The 20000-nt window shown below is 37.9% G+C and overlaps 1 protein-coding gene across 2 annotated transcripts in view; it reads left to right on the top strand.

Annotated features, from left to right (window-relative positions):
* map4k1 (mitogen-activated protein kinase kinase kinase kinase 1) overlaps nucleotides 1-20000 on the top strand; it is a 46743-nt gene that overhangs the window by 22261 nt on the left and 4482 nt on the right. Inside the window, exons 17-27 of one of the 2 annotated variants that reach the window (XM_082179978.1) lie at nucleotides 3973-3993; nucleotides 4122-4167; nucleotides 4656-4824; nucleotides 5187-5290; nucleotides 5545-5586; nucleotides 6915-6993; nucleotides 7069-7145; nucleotides 7313-7373; nucleotides 8851-8953; nucleotides 10805-10863; nucleotides 11049-11152. In XM_082179978.1, coding sequence (XP_082036104.1) covers nucleotides 3973-3993; nucleotides 4122-4167; nucleotides 4656-4824; nucleotides 5187-5290; nucleotides 5545-5586; nucleotides 6915-6993; nucleotides 7069-7145; nucleotides 7313-7373; nucleotides 8851-8953; nucleotides 10805-10863; nucleotides 11049-11152 — 865 coding nt within the window. Of the gene's footprint in view, nucleotides 1-3972; nucleotides 3994-4118; nucleotides 4168-4655; nucleotides 4825-5186; nucleotides 5291-5544; nucleotides 5587-6914; nucleotides 6994-7068; nucleotides 7146-7312; nucleotides 7374-8850; nucleotides 8954-10804; nucleotides 10864-11048; nucleotides 11153-20000 lie in introns of both variants that reach the window. The other variant, XM_082179977.1, reaches the window with a different exon arrangement.

Here is a 20000-nt window from a genome sequence, read left to right as displayed (position 1 = left end):
CTGTTTTTGTCTATTTGGTGTTTTATTGTCACTATATATATATATAGTTCAGTTCAGACTGTGTGTGCACCCCTGCCCGTGCTATTTAATGGGTGGGGACACACATGTCCTGTGTGTTGCATGTTTGGGTAAGGAGCTCAAGGGCTCTGGCTGTGAGCACTGCGAGGTGCTTCCCAAGCGGACACTTCGATCCCGCCTGCCGTTCTTTCGCGAGGACGGTTCCCCAAGGCTCGAGTCCCCAGTGCTGCCGAAGCACAGCGGAGGCTTCAGACTTAGGGTTCACAATTGGATTTGTCAGCGGTGTTAGAGATGGGCCCAGCCTTATCTCTGCCTTCACCTGACAGATCCAGTGCTTTCTCTCGGGGTTTGGCAGCACGCACTGCGGTTACTTCCGCCCTGATTGAGGCACGACACTGCAGCTATCTTGTTCTGTGGAGCTAGTGTTAGTGTCGAAGCAGGAGATACTGAGGACTCGCCACCTCAGCCTCATGCTTTTGAGGAGCTTGTTGAGGTTGTAACAAGAGCGGCTGAAAGATTAAGCATTGATTGGCCGGCAGATAACCAGGACGTTCATTCTAGAAGCAAACTAGACGAACGCTTCCTGCCCTCTGGTTCACAACCTCAACGCCTTCCGTTTTTCCCCAATCTCCACACAGAGGCGTCGAGATTGTGGGATAAACCAGTTAAGAGTTTATAGTCCACAAACATCTCACTATTCCTCTATTACAACACTATAAAGAGCACGGTTATGGGGAGATGCCAAAGGTGGAGGAGACGCTCACGAGCTATCTCTCTGCTGAATCAGCATCTTCCCTTAAGGCCCCGGTATTACCCACCAAGCCAGTCAGAACAACATCAGCTTTGGTGGGTAAGGTTTATTCAGCGGCTGGTCAGGCTGTAGCGTACCTCCACACCATGTCACTGCTGCAGGCCTACCAGGCTGAATTGTCAGGAGACCTTGATGAGGGCGAGGGTATTGGTCCAAACGCGGTTCACGAACTGCGTCGGGCCACAGATTTGACTCTCAGGGCCGCCAAGGAGATGGCTAGAACTATCGGCTGTTCTATGGCAGCCCTGGTGGCCACTGAGAGACATCTCTGGCTCAATCTCAGCACCTCTGTCACCTTCTGGCCTCTTCAGCGACGCAGTGAATTCGTTGTCGAGAGGTTTCAGGAGTCAGCTGAACAGGCGGCTGCATCCCAGGAACTCCTCCCTCGCCGCACACATGTCTCCGCCGCTGCTGAGCAGGAGCAAACATCTAAAGCCAGCTCCTCACACCATGCCACACAGAAACAGAGCGTTGCTTCTCGTGCTCCCCCACAAAAAGACTGGGGACACAGAAAGCGCTCTCAGCCGCAGCCTTCAAGGGGTAAGACAGATCTGAGGACCGAGGACGCAGGCCAATGAGGGCAGTCCCCCCCGAAGCGGAGCGGTCAACACCTCATTATGCGTTATGCTAACCCTGCCACCTCGTGTGCTTCAGGGCGCAGTGATCTCCGGCGAGCACATATCTCAGGGTCCACCTGGAAACGTAGTTGTCCTGGGATGGCCGTCCCCTATGAGGAGGGTCCTAGAGCAGTCAGTTCGGTCCTTCCCTGCCGGTTTGCCGTTACAGGGCGTCGGGCTGATTGCACAGCAACAACAAAATCCAGAAGCCAGTCTCAAGAGGCTGGTACCTCTCGTAGAATTTTTGGCAGCGTGGAAGATACTGCCAAATATTTCTCGTTGGGAACTGCAGACCATAGAAAAGGGTTATCAATACAGTTCGGGTCTCGCCTGCCCAGGTTTATGGGGGTCCTATCCACCGTGGTTGGCCCCGAGCAGGTTCTGGTAATGGAACAAGAAGTGAAAAACTTGTTGGAGCAAGGGGCCATAGAACATGTACCCCCCTCCAGCAGGGACACCGGGTTTTACTGTCGGTATTTCATCGTTCCAAAGAAGGATGGGGGGGGTTGCGTCCCATTTTGAATCTGAGAGTCCTGAACGAGTCAGTCATGCAGCTGAAGTTCAAAATCTTAACACTGAGACAAGACTGGTTTGTCATGATAGATCTCAAGGACGCATACTTCCACATTTCCATCCTTCCATATCACAGGAAGTTCCTGAGGTTTGCTTTCGGGGGCAAAGCTTACCAAAACCGAGTTCTTCCGTTCGGCCTAGCGCTATCACCCTGCACTTATTTTGGGGATATTTAATTTAATTTGATCAATCAATAAATTCCACTAGAAACAAACCTTGTTGTATTATTTTAATTTAATACTGTGAAGCTGCTTTGATACAATCTGTATTGTGAAAAGCGCTATACAAATATACTTGACTTGACTTGACTTTCACCAAATGCGTAGATGCAGTTCTGGCACCCACTGCGTCACCTGCCACATCTCCTACGTGCCTGTAGGCAACTTGCTCAGACCTTAAGAAGCTAGCGCTGCTGTGTTTGGGCAGACTTCATAGTTTCCTGGTTCGTGACGTCACCCGCCTCTGACGTTCCGCCACACCACTGGACTGATTTCTGATTTCTGACTTCAAGACATCATCACGCAAATCGTTCCCTTAGCGTCAATCGACTCAGCGTCTCGTTCCCTCTACAGTAGTAACCGAGGCGTTTTTTTATTTTTTTATATATAATTATATTTACTAGTGATGTAGTACTCGAGTCCGGTCTCGAGACCGATTTCTGCTTTCTCGGACTCGACTCGGACTTGTTCCTTCAAAGACTCGGTCTTGACTCGGACTCGACCCTTCAAAGACTCGGTCTTGACTCGGACTCGACCCTTCAAAGACTCGGTCTTGACTCGGACTCGGCATAGGCGGTCTCGTCCCCAATCACTAGTCCACTAGAATACACACTAGAAATTTTTTATTTGCTCTGCATGTCCTAACTATGATTAAAAAAGTCAGGGTGGGCTTAACATGTTGATGACAGAGCAGCACTGTTGAAGCAGTTTAGAAAAATAGGCAGAAGATGATGCATGTGGTAGGGATTTTTTTAATGATAGTAAAAGCATAGTCCATATTAAGACGTTAAGACTGCTCCTCTAAACAATTCCCAATCTAGCTTAGTCTGTAGGCCTAACTGTTGATTATTAACTGGGGTGATATTAAATCATGAATATGAAAACTGACATGTTTTTATGGTCTTGGTCTCGACTCCTAAAGACTCGGTCTCGACTCGGACTTGTTTCCTCAAAGACTCGGTCTTGACTCGGACTCGACTGAATTTGAAAACCAACGGACTCGGTCTCGACTCGGACTCGACCCTTCAAAGACTCGGTCTTGACTCTGACTCGGCATAGGCGGTCTCGTCCCCATCACTAATATTTACCTCTCATTTTATTTCAGATTAATTCAACTTATTTATTTCAGTTAATTGCCAAGGCAACATTTCTATTTTTCCATTGTTGTTTTTACATTTTTCTATTAATATTTTATTTTATTTTATTATATATTTTTTTGTTTTTATTTGAATTTTAGTAGGTTTTTCTTTAATAGTTTTTTTTTCATAATTCTATTTACCTTTCATTTTTATTTCAGGTCAATTCAGTTAATTGTCTAGGAAACATTTCTATTTTTCTATTGATGTTTAAAAAAAAAATATATATTATTTATATTTTATTTTATTTTATTTTATTTTATATTTGTTTTTAATTCATTTTAAATGCTACATAATATATCATATTTCAATAAACAAAATAGATTTTTCATTGATTTCTAAAGGTTTTAACTAACAACAACAACAAAGATTAGGAGCTTTTTCAGGGAACTAAATATGATTTTAGCCGGAATTAAATCCACACTCGGTACATTGTTTTGTTAAAACATTTTTTTTTACATGTTTTGTTAATAGTTCATCATAATTCCATTGTTCATTTTACTGATTCACCATAAGCGTCCTCCTCATGCATATGTGATTGTGTGTATGATTGTATCTGTGGTTATTAATCATGTCTCTAACCTTCTTCTCCACCACAGACCTGTCAGTCATTCACTGAGGTACTTCAGCAATAATCACACACACACACACACACACACACACACACACACACACACACACACACACACACACACATCAGTCTGTTATTGAATTATGAATGATCTGACGAGTCTTCTCTGTTTAGTAGCACACTGAAGTACAGCGATGAAGCTCCTCCTCCTCTTCCTCCTAAAGTAAGATCAGACACATTAAAGACTTCAGAAGAAACATTACGTTCCAGCGGAACATTAAACACTTACAGTCCTGTTAAATTCTGTTATTCATGCTCAACACTATCATATAATAAATATATAACCTCAAATATAGGGCAAGATATACATATGAAAAAAAAATGTTATATATATATATATATATATATATATTTATCTGATGAAAAGAAATTCATAAAAAAGGCACAAAAAAAATCATATTTAATGTTGAAATATTAAATTTATCATAAATATGAAAATAAATTTATAAAAAGGCTAAAATGTTAAAATATAGGCTATAGTTAATATAATAAATATGAAAATAAATTCATAAAAAGGCCAAAATGTTTAAATATATAATTCATCATAAATATGAAAATAAATTAATAAAAAGACTAAAATGTTGACTAATTGCTGTTATATTTAGCTTTAAGAAAGTGTATGTATATGAATGTGTGTGTGTGTGTGAGCAGCCGAAGCCCCGCACGAGTTCAGAGGAGAGTGTGACTGCAGACGAGGATCACAGTAAAGCTCTGGCCGTCAGCCCCCCGACGCCACTCTTCAGGACGTCCAGTGGGACACACACACGAACACACACTCGACCCGTCCCACGCCCACGCTCCGTACGCAATGTCAACTCAGGTGAGTGTCTCACACACACACACACACATACACACACACCTCTGCACTTCGTTTTGTCTCAACATGTGCACAGGAGAGCTGTCAGTCAATAAATGTGAAAAACAATGCAACTTGCGGTACTTATTTGAAAAAGTAACTCAGATATTTTGTTTTAAAAGTATCTTGTAAAGTATTTTAAAAGTAATCTGTTACTTTACTAGTTACTTGAAAAAGTAATCTGATTACATAACTCAAGTTACTTGTAATGAGTTACACACAACACTGCTCCTGATCCACCTGTTTAACTCATTGTGTGTGTGTGTGTGTGTGTGTGTGTGTGTGTGTGTGTGTGTGTGTGTGTGTGTGTGTGTGTGTGTGTGTAGATCCCTCTGCGTTCTCCAGTTTTCACACTGATCCTCCTCCGCTGGAGCTTCTTCCTCCTGAACTGCCGCCTAAGAAAGACCGCAGAAGAAGACAAGCTCCACAGGTGCGTCTCATTCAGTCAGTTCAGTTACACTCTCTATGTTGTTAGAGTTTAGGAAGTGTGTGTGAGGCCCAGTGTGTTGGATCTCCTGCAAGACTGTGTTATTTTCCTGTAAGTGTGTGTGTGATCGGTGTCTCGATCTCTCGATCTCCTGCTCTGCATCTGCAAGAGTCTCGGTTTCATGCTTCACGCTCTCGCTCTCAGGAAGTGGTTTATACTTTACAGCGTCTGACTGTGTGTTTCTCGCTCTCGTTCAGGATCCGGTCCAGTGTGTGTGTCCAGTGATCAGGAAACCACCGGTACGTGTTCGACCTGCTTCTCCGGGCGGGAATAAGGTCACACTGCACCGGGCAAAACTGCAGCGTTGAGAGAAATATTATTAATTAAAAGTTTTAATTAATAGTTTAAATTTAATTGCATTGAATTGTCGAGAGAACAAATAATATTAGTAAATTCAGAAATATTGTCGAAATATTTTTGAATATTATAATAATGAAATTATTTATTTAGTTTAAATATATTGTCAAATATTTCTGCATGTTATGAGAATTTATTAAATGAAATTAAAGGTTTAAATTCAATAACATTGAATTGTTGAGGAAAAAATATTATTATTAAATTCAGAAATATTTACATATTTCTGAATATTAAAATAATTAAATGATTAATTAATTGAATGTTTAAATCATGTATAATTTAAAAGTTTTAATTAAACCATTACATTATTGAGAGAAAAGATATTATCGCATTTAGAAATATTGTCAAATATTAATTATTAATATTGTCAAATAATAATTTAATTATTACTTAAATTCAATTAGAAATATTGCTGAGAGAAAACAATATTTCTAAATTCAGAAATATTGTCAAATATTTCTGAATGTTATAATAATGAATTAAATTAAATTAAAATGTAATTACATTGAATTGTTGAGATAAAAATATTAGTTAATTCAGAAATATTGTCAAATATTTTTGAATGTTATAATATTTAATTTAATTAAAACTCTAAATTTAATTATATTGAATTGTTGAGAGAAAAAATTGCATTATTAAATATTTCTGAATATTATATTAATTAAATAATTAATTAATTCAGTGTTTAAATCATATACAATTTAAAAGTTTAAATTAAACTACATTATATTTTGGAGAGAAAAAATATTGTAAAATATTTCTGAATGTTATAATAATTAAATTATTTGTTCAATTAAATTAGAAATAATTTAAAAGTTAAAATTAAATTTCATTGTTGAGAGAAAATAAATTATTAGTAAATTCAGAAATATTGTTAAATGATTTTTAAATCATGCATAATTCAAAAGTTTAAATGAAACTATATTAAATTATTGAGAGAAAACATATTATTATTAATATTATTTTACAATATTTCTGAATGTTATAATAATTCAATTAATTCTTAAATTAAATTACAAATAATTTAAAAGGTTAAATTAAATTGCATTTTTGAGAGAAAAAAATATTACATTCAGAAATGTAAAATCAAGCATCAATCAATTATTATCAAATATAATAATTCATATTTGATAATAATTGATTGATGCTTGATTTTAGTTGCATTATATAAGTCACAGTGTTATATTGTGTGTGTGTTGATGATGAGCAGATCGTCTTCAGGAAGGTTTTCCACGGCTGTCCTCTAAAGCTCAACTGCTCGACCTCATGGGAGCATCCCGTCACTAAAGGTACGCGTTCTCCATCTTCTTCTGGAGTGTGTTCTGACCCGAGACCCTCAGTAACGCTCCTGCTCTCTGGTTTAGATCAACACCTGATTTTTGGGGCCGATGAGGGCATCTTCACACTAAACCTCAACGGGTCTGAGACCACCATGGAGCTGGTGAGAGACTCAAACACACACACACACTCATTCCTGATGACACTTACAGCTCGTTCTGATCCTTCTCTCTCTCTCTCTCTCTCTCTCTCTCTCTCTCTCTCTCTCTCTCTCTCTCTCTCTCTCTCTCTCTCTCTCTCTCTCTCTCTCTCTCTCCCTCCCTCCCTCAGCTGTTTCCGGGAAAGTGTGTGTGGGTTTACACCATCGGGAACGTCTTAATGTCCGTCTCAGGTGAGCAACAATCAGATGGAGATCATGGGAACATGCATGTCAATCACTTTTATTTATGTAGCGCTTTATACAATACAGATGGAAGACCAATTCTGCCACATAAGAAAAATAATATCATGCATTTTGTAAATGACAAGTCTAAATTATGACATAAAAAAGTAAAATTATGACTTAAGTAATAAAATTACTATGGCATTAAAAGGGGAAATTGACATACTAAGTCCTAATTATGACAAAAAGGAGAAATTATGACTTACTGTTGTGAGAACATTTTTTTTGACATAAAAAGTCCTAATGATATTAAAACTGATTTTGACTTATATTAATATAAAAAAAAAAAAAATAAAAAAAAAATTCAGACTTAAAAAGTCATATGTATTGAGTCGAAATTTTGACGCAAAATGCCCCTAATAATATTGAAAAGTTTAAATTGACAAAAAGTCATAATTTTGACATAAAAAGGGTAAAATTGTGACATAAAATGTTGAAATTTGTACTTAAAAATTCCTGATTATGATATTAATGTTGATATTGACCTACTTTGAAATTCAGACACTAAAAAGTCATAGTTATAAAATAAAAAGGTGAAATTACGACATTTTAAGTCAAATTTTTAACACAAAAATTCCTAATTATGAAATTAAAAAGTCCAAATTGACATAAAAAGTCAGATTATATCCAAAAGTCTAAATTATGACATATTTACATTATGAAAACTTTGCAGTTATGCAACTAAGTAATAATTATGCTACTAAGTCATAATTATGGCATAAATAGTTTAAATTAACATACTAAGTATGTTATATTATGACATTTAAAGGTGAAATTATGACTTGAAAAGGTTTTGACTTAAAAAGTCCTAAATATTATATTAAGTTCGATATTGACATACTTGAAATCCAGAATTAAAAAAGTAATATTTATGACAAAAAGGTGAAATTATGACTTACTAAGTCAAATTTAATCAGGACTTAAAAAGTCCTAATGATATTTAAGTCGACATTTACATAAGTTGAAATTCAGATTTAAAAAGTCATAATTATGACATAAAAAGGTAAAATTACGATGTCTTAAGTTGGAATTTTGACATTAAATGTCCTAATTATGATTTTAAAGTCGAATTTGACATAAAAAGTTAAAATTCTAATTGAAAAAAGTCAGATTATGTCAGAAAGTCTAAGTTTTGACATAATAAATCAAAATAATGTATTTTGTCATTGAAATTATGGCATAAAAAGTCAAAATTATGATGTAAAAACTCATTGACATACATAATTTAGTCATTGATATACATAATCACAAAACATAATTTAGACTTTGTATGCCATAATTTCTACTTTTTATGTCATAATTATGATTTATCAAAGCATGATTTTTTTTCTCATGTGTTGGAAATGTGCTTGGACACAACACACTGCAGCTTGACAGTGATAAACTTGCTGGCACTGACAGATAGAGTGATTGATGTGTGTAACAGGGAAGTCGTCGCAGCTGCACTCGCACGCGCTGAAGGAGCTGTACGAACACACACGCAGAGAGCATCGCATAGTGGCCTTGCCCACACACAGACTGTTGCCACGGTAACTGCCTCCTTTTGTTACATCATATGTATTTAAATTATTAAATTAGCTGTTTGTGATTGTAAAAGGTCTGCAAAGTTTCAAAGATCAAAGTTCAGATAAGTAGAGTTTTTTGTCTCCTAAATGAAAGAAGCGATTCTGAACTTCCTTAAACGAGTCGTCAGTAATTCCAGTCTCACTTCCTGCTGAACCTGTGTAGGCTTTGAACTAATTTGCATAATTTGCATAATTTGCCAGTTTGCGGTCTTCATTGGCTGAATAAACGTCAAGTCACCTTTATTTATATAGCGCTTTTTACTGTACAGATTGCATCAAAGCAGCTTCACAGTGATAACATGAAAATAATACAGCAAAGTTTGTTTCTAGAAGTAAACTGCGTCATCGTCCAGCTTAAGTAAGGCAGATCAATAATATTGTTGAATATTAAATGTCCCCGACTAAGCAAGCCAGAAGCCAAAGCAACAGTGGCGAGGAATCAAAACTCCATCAGTGACAGAATGGAGAGAGAAAAACCTTGGGAGAACCCAGACTTAGTCTCCTTTGCCCCGCCCCACTATAGATGTAGCTGAGACTGGAAACAAGAAGAGGAGACCAATCACAACAGACTGGGCCATCTGACCAATCAGAGCAGAGTAGACGAGTCACAACAGACTGGCCCTCTGACCAATCAGAGCAGAGTAGACCAATCACAACAGACTGGCCCTCTGACCAATCAGAGCAGAGTAGACCAATCACAACAGACTGGCCCTCTGACCAATCAGAGCAGAGTAGACCAATCACAACAGACTGGCCCTCTGACCAATCAGAGCAGAGTAGACCAATCACAACAGACTGGCCCTCTGACCAATCAGAGCAGAGTAGACCAATCACAACAGACTGACCATCTGACCAATCAGAGCAGAGTAGACCAATCACAACAGACTGGCCCTCTGACCAATCAGAGCAGAGTAGACCAATCACAACAGACTGGCCCTCTGACCAATCAGAGCAGAGTAGACCAATCACAACAGACTGGCCCTCTGACCAATCAGAGCAGAGTAGACCAATCACAACAGACTGGCCCTCTGACCAATCAGAGCAGAGTAGACCAATCACAACAGACTGGCCCTCTGACCAATCAGAGCAGAGTAGACCAATCACAACAGACTGGCCCTCTGACCAATCAGAGCAGAGTAGACCAATCACAACAGACTGGGCCATCTGACCAATCAGAGCAGAGTAGACCAATCACAACAGACTGGGTCATCTGACCAATCAGAGCAGAGTAGACCAATCACAACAGACTGGGCCATCTGACCAATCAGAGCAGAGTAGACCAATCACAACAGACTGACCATCTGACCAATCAGAGCAGAGTAGACCAATCACAACAGACTGGGCCATCTGACCAATCAGAGCAGAGTAGACCAATCACAACAGACTGACCATCTGACCAATCAGAGCAGAGTAGACCAATCACAACAGACTGGGTCATCTGACCAATTGAGTAGAAACCCTTGAAGAGCTGATGCTGCAATGAATATTATCAGAAAATGAAAGTGATTTTTGAAGTGAACCTGTTGTAGGAGGAAGCAAAACAAAACCAGGAACCTTTAAAATAGAAGAATAGGGGCACATTAACCAGTTTGACACACACCAGTTTGCAGCAACACTGAGGTGTTCGATTCTAACCACACATGCATTAAAACAGAGAAACCACACACACACACACAGTCACACACACTCACACACAGAGCGTCCATCACTCTTAACGGAACGTTGTGACTAAGTGACCCATATAAAGGAAAAGCACAGATGCACACACACACACAACCACACAATCTAATCTGTGTTCTCGCTGTCTCATAACAGGAAGTTTGCGATCAGCACGAAGATTCCAGACACAAAGGGATGCAGGACGTGTTCAGTGGGTGAGAGAATCCAGATCACTGTTACCTCAAAGCCTGGCTCTGAGCATGAGCACACTGTGGGGCCAGATCAGACACATTCACAGAACAAAACTCAAATTACACGACTCGTAAATACACAAGTAAAAGCATAAATATTTCCCCAAATGCTCACACAAATACGTGTGTGTGTGTGTGTGTGTGTGCAGCTCATAACGCTCAGAACGACTGTGTGTTCCTGTGCTGTGCGCTGGAGTCCAGTGTGGTTCTGCTGCAGTGGTACGAGCCCATGCACAAGTTCATGCTGATCAAGGTGAGAGAACAACTGTAAAGGGGACACTTCATGAACATCTGGCTTTCCCCGTGTGTAAGTGCTATAATCCGGTGCTTCTGCCGACACAGACAACGTGTAAAGTGAAACCCAGTAACTTTCTCTGCAAGCATAAAATAAGCCGATCATATTTCTCTCCCCTTCTGACGTACAAGAGGATCTTATTATAATATTACCGGCCAGTGGTGTAGTCTAGTGTTTTGTAGTGAGTATACTGTGATAAAAAACTTTACATTTGAACATTCTCATGCCAAGAAACTGCTGATAAAAAAAATTAAATAATTATAATAATTTTACATATCTTTCTTATTCCTTCCTCAAAACTCAAGAAGCTAAATAAGGTAAAATGTAGTTCCCCAACATGTGAGCTGCATCTGGAACAAATGTTGTGGTGATTGCATAAAATAATCAAAAGTTACAGTATTTGAAACCAATGTAGCCTTTTTGCTCAGTCCTTGACGCCCCCTAATGGACGTTATTAAAACTGTTCCTCCGTGAGGAATATCTGGATTATGTTGAGTTTGGACTCATTTCTCAACCGAGAGCTTCCACTGGCTGATTTTGGACTCATTGTAATAGTGAGAATCTGCTGTAAACAATGATTGTCCAAATGTCATTTTCCACGATGGGAGCATGTTTCATGAAGTTACGAGCGAAAACGTGGCCGAAAATATGTAAAATTTGACGCCAAGCAACTGTGCTGTTGTACCTCAGTGACGTCAGATCCAGGTCACAGGTCACAGGGACACCGCAATGGTCCAAAAGTCAGTGCTTCGCAACACAGACGGGGTGAATTTAGAAATGAAAGTGTGAAAGTTATGTCACAAAATGACGTTATTGCGTATCTTTGCACTTTTTAAGTGGATATACGGAAATCCTTGACCTTTCTAGTGTGTATACGGCGTATACCTGCGTATCATGTAGAGTACTCCACTGTTACTATGAAAAGTAATGCATTACAATATTGCGTTACTCCCTTAAACGTAACTAATTGCGTTACTTAGTTGCTTTGTAAGAAAAGTAATGCGTTACGTTACTTTTGCGTTACTATTGTCCCACCTGGGCAGGGTTGGTTTTGTTTTTGTTTTTATAACAAAATAGTGCCATTCTGGATAACGTAAGAATAGGATGCAGGAGTAAAAAAGATTAACACTTACTTTACCGATAAAGAAATAATAATAGAAATGTACTTGGAAAAAAAATTCTATATTCATTTTTGCTTATGCATGTTTAATTGAATCATCAACGGTCAGCAGCAAGTACATTGGCCAATTAAGTGAGATTAAATGCATCAAATATTTGTTTTATTTAATATTTAATTATTGGAGGTTGGCACAGTATTCTGATTTTATTCATTTACAAGAATCCTGAATCTGTTTGTGCAAGTATTAATGTAAATGCTCATATTTAGTCTAGCTAACCATCTTGTTCACACACACACACACACACACACACGCAGTGATGGGAATAACGGCGTTATAAATAAACGGCGTTACTAACGGCGTTATTTTTTTCAGTAAGGAGTAATCTAACTAATTACTGCTTCCTCCATTACAACGCCGTTACCGTTACTGTCAATAAAAATGCGGCGTTACTATAATTGAGCTCACTGAAGCGGTTTTCATCCGAGTAGGCTCTCTCTCAGTCTCAGCCATAGGAGCTGCAATGTTTTTTCTCTGGTGTGTGAGTGTTTATGAGGCGCGGGACTCGACAAAAGCGAGGCGAATGCCGCGAGCGTGCTCGACAGTGCGCGAGAGAGACCGAGTGTGTCCGAGAACGTGCTCGACAGTGCGCGAGAGAGACCGAGTGTGTCCGAGAACGCGCTCGACAGTGCGCGACAGAGACCGAATGTGTCCGAGCATAAATACTTTATTTATAAATAAATTACACATATCAGCATTTGAATAATCTCTGTAGCATATTGGTATCATATGCAATGTTTAAATTAGTTTATATAACATAAACTCCAAAATAACCTGCAGGGAACGTTCAAACATATTTGTTTGACGGTTGTGAGCACGTGCGTCAAACACGACTAGAATTTGGCTAAAATAACCTCTGATGATGACGTTCTCTGTAGATTAGGAAAATAAACCCCCAAAATATTATATTGTATTATTATTATTTATGTTGATACATTGTTCAGTATTATATTGAGAGCACTTTTTGTTAAACTTACAATTGTGAGGAAGAAAATACTTCATACAGAATGTCTACCAGTGGTTAAGGTGTGTGAGTTTTATCATTTTAATTATATGCACTAGTGTATGTGTATGTATATTTTTATTAGGCTACTATTTATTTATTTTTGGTACATTTCTTAAGAAGCATAATTTATTTTTAGACTTATTTGTTGGCCAGTTGTGGTCTGTGCAATAAATATTAAAAGTTCTAAACCATCTATTGTTTTATTGTTGCACTATAGTAATGATAATATTTTAATATTTAAGTTAATAGGTGTCTCTCACATTGTCCCACAGCAACATTAAAATAGTGTAGATTAGTGTACAATGTTTTATAATAATAAGATGTTCTATTTAGTGTCAATTTCATTCATTTAACATTTCATATTGGGGGTATCCAAGAAATTTCTTATATTTAAACCTTTTTTTTTTTTTTAAGTAACGCAATAGTTACTTTCCCTGGTAATTAGTTACTTTTGTAATGATGTAATTCAGTTACTAACGCAGTTACTTTTTGTGAGAAGTAACTAGTAACTATAACTAATTACTTTTTTTAAGTAACTTGCCCAACACTGCACACACACACACAGCACCTCTGCACTTACGATTTCTATCAACATGAGAACTGTCAGTCAATAAATGTGAAAAAGTAACTCAGATTTTTTTTTGTAAACTTTAAAAGTAATGCGTTACTTTACTAGTTACATGAAAAAGTAAAAGTGAAACATGATGATGAGATGATCAATGTAACTCCACAACAACTACTTGAATGTGTCCACTAGGGCTACCCGCTAATAGTCCACTAACGGTTAGTCGACTAGAAGAGGCTTAGTCGACCGACATTTTATTAGTCGTTTAGTCGCAGAAAAAAAACCTTGAAAAAGTGCTGAATCACGCAGTCTGTAACGGACAGATGTTAATGGCAGGAAACCCAAACATTCATAATATGTAAGTAGCAGCAACTTCACAAGTCCTCTCGCTCTAATGCTAAAGCTGCTGTAAGCGATGCTGGGTGACCTCACTTCTTGTTGACGATCGAAGTATTGTCAAACAAAACGGAGGCTAGCTCGACCCCCCCCCCCCCCCCCCCCTCCTCGTCCCCTCCCCCTCCCTCCTCCTCATCCTGCCCCTAATGGAGAAAAAACCTAATGGAGAAAAAAAACTCCTCTGTTCTCCTCTGGCATTTATGAGCTAGAGGACGGATTGTAGTTTGATCTGTAGGATTATATGAATGCCTGGCTGAAGAGATGCGACTTTAATCTAGTTTTAAACTGGGAGAGCGAGTCTGAGCAACGAACAGTATCAGGAAGACTATTCCAGAGTTTTGGAGCCAAATGTGAAAATGCTCTCCCTCCTTTGGTGGTTCTGGATATCCTAGGTATGACCAAAAGCCTTGAATTTAGTGATCTTAAAGAGCGCGATGGATTATAGGGTGATAGAAGATCCGTTAAATAGACTGGAGCTAAGCCGTTTAGGGCTTTATAAGTCAGTAGCAATACCTTATAATTAATACGGAACTTTATAGGTAACCAATGCAGTGATGATAAAATCGGTGTTATATGATCATATTTTCTTGATCTCGTAAGAACTCTAGCGGCGGCATTTTGGACTAACTGTAGCTTGTTTATTGAGGATGCAGGACAACCAGCTAATAAAGCATTACAGTAATCCAGTCTCGAGGTCATGAATGCATGAACTAACTTTTCTGCATCAGAAACTGATAGCATATTACGTAGCTTAGCAATGTTTCTAAGGTGGAAAAAGGCTGTTTTTGTAACATATGAAATATGATTTTCAAAAGACAGGTTGCAATCGAGTATAACACCCAGGTCTTTTACTGTAGAGGATAAAGTAACAGGACATCCTATGATGTTAAAGTTGTATTGTGCGAGGTTTTGTGGGCAGTTTTTTGAACCGATAAGTATTACCTCTGTCTTGTCTGGATTTAATAAAAGAAAATTATGCGTCATCCAATCTTTTATATCTTTAACACACTCTGTCAATTTGGAAAATTTAGCGTTTTCATCCGGCCGTGATGAAATATATATTTGAGTGTCATCAGCATAACAATGGAAACTAATTCCATGTTTCCTTATAATATTTCCAAGTGGCATCATATATATGGAAAATAACAGAGGGCCTAATACAGATCCCTGCGGCACTCCATAGTTTACTGGAGTTATGATCGATTTTTCTCCATTTAAATAGACAAAATGGTAGCGGTCAGATAGGTATGATTTGAACCAGCTTAGTGCTTGTCCTTGAACACCAGTATAATTTTGTAGTCGATCTAAGAGTAATGTATGATCTATAGTATCGAACGCAGCACTAAGATCAAGTAAAACTAGTATTGAGACACAGCCTTGGTCAGAAGCTAAAAGTAAATCATTTGTGATTTTAACGAGCGCAGTTTCAGTGCTATGATGCGGTCTGAATCCAGACTGAAACTTTTCATAGATATCATTTTGTTGCAAGAAAGAGCCCAGTTGAGCAGACACCACTTTTTCTAATATTTTAGACATAAATGGAAGATTTGAAATGGGTCTATAATTTGCTAGATTATTATGATCTAATTGTGGTTTCTTAATGAGAGGTTTTATAACTGCCAGTTTAAATGTTCTTGGAACATGACCTAAAGATAAAGACGAGTTAATAATATTGAGGAGAGGCTCTTCCACTACAGATAACACTTCTTTCAGTAGTTTAGTTGGTATAGGATCTAATAAACATGTTGTTGTTTTAGATGAAGTGATACGTTTATTTAACTCTTTTTGTTCTATAGTTGTAAAGCACTGTAATTGTTCTTGCGGGGTGATAATTGAAGCTGAATTATAAGGCACGATTGAAGATTGAACGTTTACAATTGTGGTTCTGATGCTTTCTATTTTCTCAGTGAAGAAGTTCATGAAATCATTACTACTGAACTGTAACGGGATATTTTGTTCGGGTGACGTCTGTTTATTTGTTAGTCTAGCCACGGTGTTAAATAAAAACCTTGGATTGTTCTGGTTGTTTTCTATTAGTTTGCGGAGGTGCTCAGCCCTGGCCGCTTTTAGGGCCTTTTTATAACGTGACATACTGTCTTTCCACGCGATTCTAAAGACCTCTAAATTAGTTTGTTTCCATTTACGCTCTAAAATACGCGTTTCTCTCTTTAAAACATGCGTAGTATTGTTATACCATGGTGCTTTATTTTTCTCTCTGACCTTTTTTAATTTAATAGGTGCAACCACATCCAATGTTCTAGAGAGAATGGTGCTCATAGTGCTAGTTAGTTCTTCTAGTTCATCTGTTTGTTTGGGTTCAGGCAGCAGCTGAGACAGATTAGATAAGCAATTTGAGAAATTATCTATGGTGGATGGGAGGATTGTTCTGCCTGGTTGATAACGCGGCGCTGCATGACATATTACAGCAGTACGTAATATGCAAGTTACCATGTAGTGATCAGTGACATCATCACTTTGTGGAATGATAACTATATCGGTTGGCTTGGTTCCATGTGATATAATTAAATCGAGTGTATGATTAAGACGATGTGTTGGTCCGGTGACGTTTTGCTTGACCCCAAATGAATTTAATAAATCTGTAAACGCAGCTCCTAACGCATCATTTGGATTATCTACGTGTATGTTAAAATCTCCAACAATTAATGCTTTATCGACATTGACTAATAGGTCTGAGAGAAAATCTGCAAACTCTTTTAGGAAATCAGCGTAAGGCCCTGGCGGTCTATATACGGTAGCCAAGGCTAGAGATAATAGTTTTTCTAACATCTAAGAGCGTAACATTTAGTACAAGTACTTCAAATGAAATAAACGTATAACCCGTTTTCTGAGTAACATTTAGAATATCTCTATAGATGGTTGCAACACCTCCGCCACGACCAATCAGACGGGGCTCATGCTTATAACAGTATCCAGGAGGAGTAGACTCATTAATACCGAAATAATCATTTGGTTTAAGCCAGGTTTCAGTAAGGCAAAGTACATCGAAGCTATTATCTGTGACTATTTAATTTACAATAACTGCCTTAGGTGTGAGTGATCTAATGTTTAGAAGACCTAGCTTTAGAAATAGTTTTTGTTTACCAATAGCAACATTTTCTGTTTTAATAACAATTAGATTTTTCCTATATCCTGCAGTAGATTCATTATTTGATCTCACTAAACGAGGAATAGACACGGTTTCTATGCAATGTTCTACACTAGTATTTATATCAGTTAAATTGGTGCAGCAGAGACTTTGATTTGGACTTTTGGTTAAAAGGGTCTACTTTTATTTTTGTAAACTCACAATAACAGCAAAACGTGCTTTTGTAAAATAATGGCGCTTTCTGTCGATTCGGTCTTGAATTTGAGCGCATCCCACAAATGAACATGAGAAATACGTCTATAGAAAGCTTGACATTTTTACATTAGAATGAACAGATTCCAATGGAAAATAAATATTCTCCGATTATGTAATCCGTGTGAAACGATCACATAGGCGGAGATGACGAGTCTGCATCATTCACTTGATCTGCAGCCGAAAACACAGAAAACATTACTAATAAATTATTTTTTTAAATTTGGCCAGAGACACAGTCATAATCATTACGTATGCCGGTGCGCTGTGGCTTTATGTTTGAATTTCTGCGCTGAATAGGCTATACGTATTTTATATTGCCAATTAAAGGCGCATTAATATGATTTATGGCTTATTAATATAAACGCGCTATTAGTTGACTAATGGCTTAAATGAACGACTACTAGTCGACTAGAAAAATCTTTTTTTTGCGTATTCGTCATTCAGTGGCTTTCAATTGTCAAAACACCTCTCAAAATACTTGCTACGAATGCAGAAAATGGAACCCGATGCAAATTTTTTTATGACGGACGAAAGTTTCAGAGGCAGTGTGTAAACGTGATTGACAAAACATGAGGTCGTAACTATTTTTTAATGTACGAAAATTTCAGACGCAAATTTCAGACTCAGTGTGCACCTTAAGGCTGCACTCGCTACTGGTTATTTCTGAGATTCTGGATGAGTGAGATTGGCCTGTTTTGTTATTGCCGGAGTATCTGAAGCTTGTGTAAAGCATCTGGGCGCAGCAGCAGCTCATTTGCATTTAAAGGGACACACACAAAAATTTAGTGTTTTGCTTACACCCAAAAAGAGTGCATTTTAACATGATATAATTAATGACCTGGTATTTTGAGCTGAAAGTTCACAGACGCATTCTGGAGACACCATAGATTTATATTACATCTTGTGAAAAGGGGATTAATATGTCACTTTAAATATTGCTGAAGATATCCTGTGCCTCGCTGTTTCTCATCTCTGACCTTTAATGCAGAATCACCTCGCCCACTACACACACATACACACACAAACACATGTAAATGCCACAGTGTCTCCCTCACTTCAGTCTCGCACTAATCATGAGAATCAGTAATCGAGAATATATAGTAAAGTGTAATTTATTCCTGTGATCAAAGCTGAATTTTCAGCATCATTACTCCAGTCTTCAGTGTCACATGATCCTTCAGAAATCACTCTAATATGATGATTTGATGATCAAGAAACATTTATGATTATTATCAGAGTTGGAAACAATCATATTTTTGAGGAAAGAATAGAAATTTCAAACGAACAGCATTTATTTGAAATATAATTTTTTTGTACATCATAAATGGCACTTTTATATCAATTTAATGAATCCTTGCTGAAGGAATAAATTGCATTTTAAAATGTTTTCAAATAGAAAACATTTCTTTTAAACTGTAATAATAGTTCACAATATTAAAGTAGTTTTGATCAAATAAATGCAGCCTTGGTGTGCAGACAATTTCAAAACAATTTCAAAATCTGAATTATTCAAAAATTTCTCCCGATAGTGTATATATATATATATATACAGTGAGGAAAATAAGTATTTGAACACCCTGCTATTTTGCAAGTTCTCCCACTTGGAAATCATGGAGGGGTCTGAAATTGTCATCGTAGGTGCATGTCCACTGTGAGAGACATAATCAAAATTAAAAAAAATCCAGAAATCACAATGTATGATTTTTTAAACTATTTATTTGTATGATACAGCTGCAAATAAGTATTTGAACACCTGTCTATCAGCTAGAATTCTGACCGTCAAAGACCTGTTAGTCTGCCTTTAAAATGTCCACCTCCACTCCATTTATTATCCTAAATTAGATGCACCTGTTTGAGGTCATTAGCTGCATAAAGACACCTGTCCACCCCATACAATCAGTAAGAATCCAACTACTAACATGGCCAAGACCAAAGAGCTGTCCAAAGACACTAGAGATAAAATTGTACACCTCCACAAGGCTGGAAAGGGCTACGGGGAAATTGCCAAGCAGCTTGGTGAAAAAAGGTCCACTGTTGGAGCAATCATTAGAAAATGGAAGAAGCTAAACATGACTGTCAATCTCCCTCGGACTGGGGCTCCATGCAAGATCTCACCTCGTGGGGTCTCAATGATCCTAAGAAAGGTGAGAAATCAGCCCAGATCTACACGGGAGGAGCTGGTCAATGACCTGAAAAGAGCTGGGACCACCGTTTCCAAGGTTACTGTTGGTAATACACTAAGACGTCATGGTTTGAAATCATGCATGGCACGGAAGGTTCCCCTGCTTAAACCAGCACAT

The sequence above is a fragment of the Leuciscus leuciscus genome (assembly GCF_965113295.1).
Source record: "Leuciscus leuciscus genome assembly, chromosome: 9".
NCBI lineage: Eukaryota > Metazoa > Chordata > Actinopteri > Cypriniformes > Leuciscidae > Leuciscus > Leuciscus leuciscus.
Note: the sequence above shows the minus strand (reverse complement) of the source record. Positions and strands in the feature narration are given on the sequence as shown.